At 38.8% G+C, this 7,991-nt stretch overlaps 2 protein-coding genes across 2 annotated transcripts; both read right to left on the bottom strand.

The window, feature by feature from the left end:
* Positions 1 to 568: 568 nt before the first annotated feature.
* On the bottom strand, positions 569 to 3,342 carry LOC138887358 (uncharacterized). Its single transcript, XM_070169095.1, has 5 exons — positions 2,627 to 3,342; positions 2,301 to 2,371; positions 1,582 to 2,036; positions 839 to 1,306; positions 569 to 577 (listed from the first exon to the last, which is right to left on the bottom strand). The coding sequence occupies exons 1-5, from the start codon at positions 3,340 to 3,342 to the stop codon at positions 569 to 571; spliced, it is 1,719 nt and encodes a 572-aa protein (XP_070025196.1).
* A 188-nt stretch (positions 3,343 to 3,530) lies between these two features.
* On the bottom strand, positions 3,531 to 4,862 carry LOC104242949 (uncharacterized). Its single transcript, XM_009798062.2, has one exon. The coding sequence runs from the start codon at positions 4,860 to 4,862 to the stop codon at positions 3,531 to 3,533; it is 1,332 nt and encodes a 443-aa protein (XP_009796364.2).
* Between the last annotated feature and the right edge of the window lie 3,129 nt (positions 4,863 to 7,991).

Here is a 7,991-nt window from a genome sequence, read left to right as displayed (position 1 = left end):
TTGCATTGGCCAGTACATTTTGCATTTGTTTAATGTATCTATAGTCCATAAGGGATCTAGTTTTATTGTCTCAAGGCGCCTATCTACATTGTGAAGCATATCCCTTGGTGTGTGCACCCACGCCTCTATGCCTTTTGCTTCTAACGAGTAATCATCCTCAGCCTTATTCCAGTTTTTTGAGCTCCTCTTTCGTTCTATTGTGTCGGTATCACTGATGCTAATAGGCAGCTGTATGTTATCCATGTTGTACGACCTATGATTTCCATTAGAGAATAACTGTATATGTCGCCCTCGAACTGAATTTTTGCCGCATTATTTTTCCAGTTGTGTCTTGTCCTTTTTGTGCTTGCCATCTTTTCTTCTTTAAGGGAATGAGCACCTAGTGCTAATACCACCCTTTGAAGTCGTAATAAATGGAGAAGCATTTGTAGCACGACTGAGCTGTTGCTGAACCTTCTTTGCATTATATGTTCTGAGTTGTTACTTTGTGTTTCCATCTGCTGTTGTAATATGGAGTGTGCAGTTAACTTCTGTTGGAGAATCAACAGAAAATATGGCCCAGGTATAGTTAAATTTCCTGCAAAAGAACAAACAATGTTAGAAATAACCATGAGCTCTTCCCCTAGGATTTGATCATGATATCTACTGCATAGATCATTCAGATGCATCCCTTGCATTTGGTCACCATTCCTTTCCTTATTCCTTACACAATCTTTGCTCATCAGTTCTAACATCTTATAACTTTGATTCTCAAATTTGGACATCGAAGTTTGTCTACATTGAATAACCTTCTTCCTTGTGTATCCAGCTAGTGAAACTCGTGGCATTCCAGATTTACCATGTCGAGTGCATAGTTTGCCAAGTGATCAGCAAGTTTATTGCCCTCCCTATAAATATGTGACACTCTTCCATTACCTCCTGTTAACAATTCGTTTATTTCCTCCACCTCCTCCTCTATGATCCAATGAGGTTTCCAATTTCCTTCAATGGTATTTTTCCGAAGCATTGAATCAGTTTCAAGCCATATTTGGTGTGTATGATGAATGGTACAGTATCTCAAAGCCTCCAAAATAGCCCTTGTTTCAGCTTGTGTATTAGTAGTTTCCTTCATCTCCTTCCCAACTACATATACTAAATCCCCATTATCATTTCTGATGCAGTAACCTATCGAGCTCCTGCCTAGGTTTCCCCTTGATGCCCCGTCAGTGTTAATCTTAATCCAACCAGCAAGAGGGAATTCATAAGTCACCTTATTGAACTTCAGTGTTGGCAGATAGTTTCCATCATATTTTGAATATCTGGCCATCTGTGTGGGACAAAGATAATGCCTGGTTTTCTAACCTTGACCAGAGATTGAATTGTAGTACAAATCTGATGCACTACCCTATTGATCGAGACAGGTTCGTCATTCTTATTGCAATTTATTCTTTTCCATAACTCCCAAACAATGATACTTGGTAGTGCAAGGAAAATTTGTTTAAGGCGTTGAATTACATCGACTGGCCAGCATCTAACAATGGCCTGATGCAGGCTCAATCCCTCAAGGGATAAACCTGCATACGAGAAGAAATATGTTCATACCTTCTTTGCTGCGTAAGATGTAAAAAACACATAGGCTACTGTTTCCTCTCGTGGCTTCACACAACACCAGCATTTCGATGCCATTATGTATCCCATTCTCTTTATTGCATCATCTAAAGGTAGCCTGCCCTTCCACATGAAGAAAGAAATCTTAAAAGATAGTCCCTTTACCCACATGTTCTTGTAGGTAATGGTAGTTCCTTTTCTTTTCCTTAGATATTCCCAAGCTGTTTTAGTAGAAAATGTCCCTTTTGTTTCCATGTTCCAAATAGGTTTATCCATGATATTAGAAGAAGTGGGAGGTGCAATGTTGTCCAGAATGTGTTTAGAAAACTCTTCAGGAAGCAAATCGTACAGTTTAACATAATCCCACCCTCCTCCATTCACAACATCGTAGACATTTTGAGTCGTTTCATCACAAAAGAAATCTGTTGGGGTGACAAAATAAAGAGCACCTAGGCCAGTCCAGTTATCAAATCAAAAAAGGGCATATCCCATTTTTAGTTTCCATTCAATCAAATGCTCCACAAGATCCCTACATTGTAGCATTTTTCTCCAAATATATGAGCCATCCTTCCAAGGAACAACTAGGGCATTTAGTTTCTTGCAGTATTTTTGACTCATGAATGAGCTCCAAAGTGATGGTTTAGTCGTAAACTTCCACCATAGTTTACAGAATAGTGCTTTGGCCGTATCATGTAGCGATCAGAATCTTACACCTCCTTCTTCGTTAGGCAAGCAAAGTGTATCCCAAGAAGCCCAATGCCTAGCCCTACCATCTACTGAGTTGCTTTAAAAGAATTTTGCAAAAAGTTTATGGAGTTTGTTTAGAACAAATTTTGGAGGGTTGACAGCTGATAACAAATGTACGGGTATGCTTTGCAAGACATGAGCAATCAAAACAGCCCATCCTCCGATGGACAGCAATTTCCCTTTCCAGGATTGTAGTTTGTCCAAAACCTTGCTCATAAGTCCTTCATAGAAATCCATCTTTCTTCTAGTGTAGAAGATCGGGCATCACAGATAAATGAGTGGGAAATCTTGCCTTTCAATCCCTGTAATCCCTTCCACATTTCTGATCACAACATCACTGGTGAAATGGTGCATGTATATTGCAGACTTGGTTTTGTTTATCAGCTGTCCGGATGCTACTTCATAAGCTGTCAATATATCCATGATCAGTTGTAGTGAAGTATCATTGGATGATACAAAGATGATTGTATTGTCGTCATAAGACAAATGATTAATCTTGGGACTCCACTTAGGTAAGCCAAAACCATAAAACTGAGAGTTCCAATGTAATGAATTTAATCCTCTTGAAAGTGCTTCTGCTGCAAGTATGAATAAGGTCGGGGATAGTGGATCTCCTTGTTTCACCCCTCTTGTTGATTTGAAGAAACCATGGGGTTGCCCATTTATAAGCACTGAGTAAATATTATTAGAAATAATTCCAAACACCACACCAATAAATCTCTCCTCAAAACCCATCTTCCTTAGAACCTTCGTTAAGAAGAGCCAAAATAATCTGTCATAGGCTTTTGTCATGTCAAGTTTAATAACGACATTGGGTCCTGCCTTGGTTCTGAGCCTTATATCAGTTATAATTTCTTGAGTAAGCGACACATTTTCTACAATGCTTCTCCCTTTTACAAATCTTGCTTGCTCCTCAGAGATAAGATTAGGTAGAAATCCAACTAACCTTTCATGAATGACCCTTAAGAAGACCTTGTTGATGAAGTTATTCAAACTAATTGGTCTCATGTCTGAAAAGCTGATAACATCTTTCTTTTTTGGAATTAATACTATGTTAGAATGAGTTATAAACTTAGGTATTTATTGCCCGTTGAAAAATGCCTTAACCATCTGTACCACATCTTCACTTATGATATCCCAACAAGATTTGAAAAAATTGCCATTAAAACCATTCGGACCACCTACACTGTCCCCATTCAATCCAAAACAGCTTGTTTTACTTCTTCACATGTTGGTTGTCTTATTAAATCAAGGTTCTGCTCTGGAGTTATTAACTGAGGGATGTGATTGATGATATCAAAATTGTTGGGCATAGCATCCTCATGAAACTGAGCTGTAAAAACCCTCACTGCCTCTTCAGCTATTGTTTCTTGTTCTTCGAGCCACATACCATTACTAGCTTGGATCCTCTTCAGTAGCAAACATTTTCTTCTTCCTCGAACTTGAGCATGGATAAACTTCGTGTTTCTGTCTCCATTTTGAAACCATGCCATGCCTGATTTCTGCTTCCAATATTCCTCCTCCAATGCCATGACCTTAAAAAGGTCAGCCTGCACTCTTTGCAGCCTCTCTCTATTCTGTAATGTCGGCCTTAGGACAAACTGAGCCTCATGAACTTTCACGACCTCTTCTAAGCTCGAAAGCTTTTGAAAAATATCACCATAGGTAGCCTTACTCCATATTGAGAGAACTTTCTTCAGTTTCTTCAGTTTATGGTTGAACATGGTGAATGGATTAGCGAAAAAATCTGCCTGCCAGTTCTGTCTAACAACTTCGTGAAAGGACTCATGTTTTAACCAGAAATTTAAGAATCTAAAGGATTTCTTAATTGGTGCCACTTCTGGACTTAGTTTAATTAGCAAAGGGCTATGGTCTGACCCAATTTTTGTCAAATGCTCCACCTCTATTCCAGGCCATAAATTCTGGAATTCGAGATTAGCCAAACACCTATCCAATCGCTTAAAGATACAGTTTTCTTCAGCCCTTCCGTTCCACCATGTATAAATACTCCCTTTGAAACCAAGATAAAAAAGATTGCTAGTGTCAATACAGTGTCGAAAGTCATCGACCTCGTTGATGTGGACTGGAAATCCCCCGAACTTCTCTTCTTTATCCCATATCACATTAAAATCTCCCCCTACGATCCATGGAAGATTCATGTCACTTCCTAAAGCATACAAAGAATCCCAAAGTTCAGTCCTTTCAATAGCGTCACATTTAGCATACACCATGGTAAGGTAGAATTCTTGCTGATCTTCAATATCAAACACCTTTAAAGTCAGCTGTTGTACCATGTCCATGACCACTGTTACTTCAAATCTTTCACTAAAGAATGCCCAAATTTTGTTTGACACATTTGAAATAGCTAGTGGAAAGTCAATTTTCCTCCGATATTTCTCTAGCTTTTTCCCTTGTTGCTTTGGTTCCATCGAGCCTATGAACTGGAATTTGTGCTCCCTATGCATTAGTATTAACCTTTCAAAAGCTCTTTGTGTCTTAAACCGGATATTCCAAATCATAGCATTCATCATTAAATAGTGGATTTGGAAATTGTCCTCCTTGTTTGCACTCCAGGTGCTTGTGTATTTGGTTCCTTAGCCTGTTTTCTTCTCCCTCTTCCTGCTGATTTTACTTTCTCCATTATTCTTGGTGAAATATCTCCTTGCCTAGAAACATGAATAAAATTCTGTGTTGTCGACTCTACATCCATGTCTTTTCCTTTTCCCCGCTGATCACTTTCATCTTCATTGTGAATTTCTCGAGCTATCAACTGCTTGTTAGAACTATTTGGAATTAAGTTCCTGCCTGCCTTCTCCTTTTCAACTTGACCATCTATCTCCTTGGTTTTTGGTATTGTAACTGGAATAGCCTGGACTTGTGTAGGAGATTTAGGATCACCTACTTTATCAATTTCCAGATGATTGATCAATTGGGCATCCATAGCTACTTGATTTTCTGCACCTGTATCTCCTGGATCAATAGGATCACCTTCTTTATCAATTTCAAATTACTTGATCAATTGTGCGTCGATCGCTACTTGATTTTCTGCACCTGTATCTCCTGTATCCATAGGGACAGATGTCCCAGCTTCAATTAAATCGTCCCTGGGTAGATCTTCTATTGATTTTGAAGTATCAGTTTCTTGTTGTATCATCAGCTTCCCATTGTTACCATTGACGACAAACTGTTTCTCTACTTCCTCATCTATTTGTTCCTCAGATTGATTGTACCATAATTTTCCTCCTATAAAATTAATCCTGTCTTGGAAGTCTTCCTATTCTTCAATAACAGCTGTGTCGATAGATTGTGATGGTATCTCTTGACATGATTGATTGGAAGTAACAATATTGGTAAATGCTTTGTTGACCCATTAGTTGGTGGGTTCATTCACCTTCTGCCTTTGGTTGCCATCTTCATTAGGTACTTCAGTTATTCCTCTTGCTTGTAGTGTAGATATATCTTTGTTTGATTCACCATGTGCTCCCTTTACTGCTACTACATTACCCTTCAAAGATGTAGATGTTTTGTTGACCATATTTGATGATGCACTCCCTATATTTGCAGGTTTAAAGGCTGCTGCAGCTGCATTCAAAGGCCCAGGTTTATTGGCACCTTGGTTGTTTATTATTCGAACTGAGGTCTCTTCCACAAGTATGGGTTGATTGTCTTTATTACTCTCACTATCATCCACCTCTAACACAGCAAATATGTTGGTTGTTTGGACTTGTTATGTAGTAGCAACAGACACAATTTCCCTTCCAGATGGCACTATCTCTTTTCCAGTAATATTTTGTAGTTCCTTCTGATTTGCAGTAGTCTTTACTCGATGGTCCCTTACTTCTTTCCATTGTTCCTTACCAATTAAAGTCGTATTAGCCACATTGCCTACAACTTTTCCACTCGACAGAATCATTACAGGTTGATTGTTGACCTTTTGTTGCTCATTGTTAACTGCATGTTGTTTGGCTTTGGTTTTGTCCTCAAAAAGTTGAGGATGTAATCTCCAGCATTCCATCATGTCATGGCCTTGTAACTTATATTCTTTGCAGTATTTAGGCATCATTTCATATTTGATAGGTATCCATTCTGTCCGTGATTCCCGAGTCACATCATTGTCGATATCCATCCTTACTTTCTTCGGTAGTTCAGATTGTAAATCAACTAAGACCTTAACCTTAGCACAACTAGGCCTCGTCTTATTGATGGTAGCCATATCAAGTTGTAATGGTTTCCCAACAACTGAAGCTAAGGAAAACAAACATTCTTTTACAATATACGTAGGTAGTAAGCCTGGAAATGATATCCATGCCATAGCTTTTGGAGTCTCCTCTCCAGCTTTAAACCTTGTATCGTAGATTAATGGCCTCAACTGGTATTCGTAGTCATCTCTATCCTTAATATAGTATGCAACCTTCGATGTGAAATTCAGGTAGTCTTCCCATAATGTCAGACAAATTAAAACTTGCTTGTCCCTAAGGTATCCAATAGTGCATTCTCCTTTGATCCCACACTGTGCAGGAATCATACTACGCAATTGTTGCAAATCTGGCCATCCATAGGATAGCTTTCTAATGATAGCATACTGTAGACCTTCGATCACATTCATTCTTTCCACCACAACTTCTGTGAATTTGACTATATGCATTCCATTTATCAAAGTTGCTTGACGAAAAAGAATTGGTTCAACTGCTGTAGCTTTTTCATCCATTGCATTGTTCAAAGTGGAAGGTTTCAGGATTTTTGAGTATTCTAAAGGCTGGGTTAATGTCATTGGAGGTTGGGCACTGGTGGAGGGTGGCTGACCAGCCAGAGATGGCTGGCCGCCGGCCACATTGGCCATGACAACACTCTCACTATTCCTGTAACTTGTAATAACTACATATGAACAGACAGCGTCCAAAATTCTGGGAATCTGCCTGCTACAGTGATTTTCGAAAAGAAAATCAAGATCTGCCTCAAATTGTTACGAGATTATAGAAGAAACCAACTGGGATCAGGTCTCCAATGATCAGAAATTTTGACTTGAACAGAAAACTTATAAAGAACAGAAAAAACTGGAAAATCTTCGATGCTACAGTAAATCCAAACTTAATTTTAAGATCTACTTCGTTTTGATATAGAAAATGAGAAAAAAACAAAGGGAGGTTGTTCACAATTGGAAGGGTGTTCTTTTGGGATTAAAATTGTGATGAAACCTTACCGGTTGAAGGATTTATGGCCGATGAATAGTGACGGAATCACTATTTATGGTCTTCCATGAAGTATAAGTGTTCCTTTTGTTTATCTTTAGAATCTCTCGTCTCGCCCTTTTTGGTCTTACCAATAGGAATAATTTCCTTTCCAATAACAGCTCGGACTTCCCCTTGTTTTCCATTACTCTTCACATGATTTTCCTTCACTTCCCTCTATTGTTCTCCTACATTCCCCACAACCTTCCCATTTGATAGTATCATTAACGACTCCTTTAATTGTTCCTTGTTAGTACCATTATCAGCTACAACCTAATTCCCATTATCCTGCATCAGTAATTCTGGATGTTGACGCCAACACTCAAAATCATCATGACCTTCTAACTTACGTCCCTTGCAATATTTAGGCATCATGTCATACTTGATATTATCTCTTGTCGATTCATTCGCAATATCCATCCTCACCTC

This window comes from Nicotiana sylvestris, chromosome 3, assembly GCF_000393655.2.
Source record: "Nicotiana sylvestris chromosome 3, ASM39365v2, whole genome shotgun sequence".
Taxonomy (NCBI): domain Eukaryota; kingdom Viridiplantae; phylum Streptophyta; class Magnoliopsida; order Solanales; family Solanaceae; genus Nicotiana; species Nicotiana sylvestris.
This window is presented reverse-complemented; position numbering and strand designations above follow the sequence as displayed.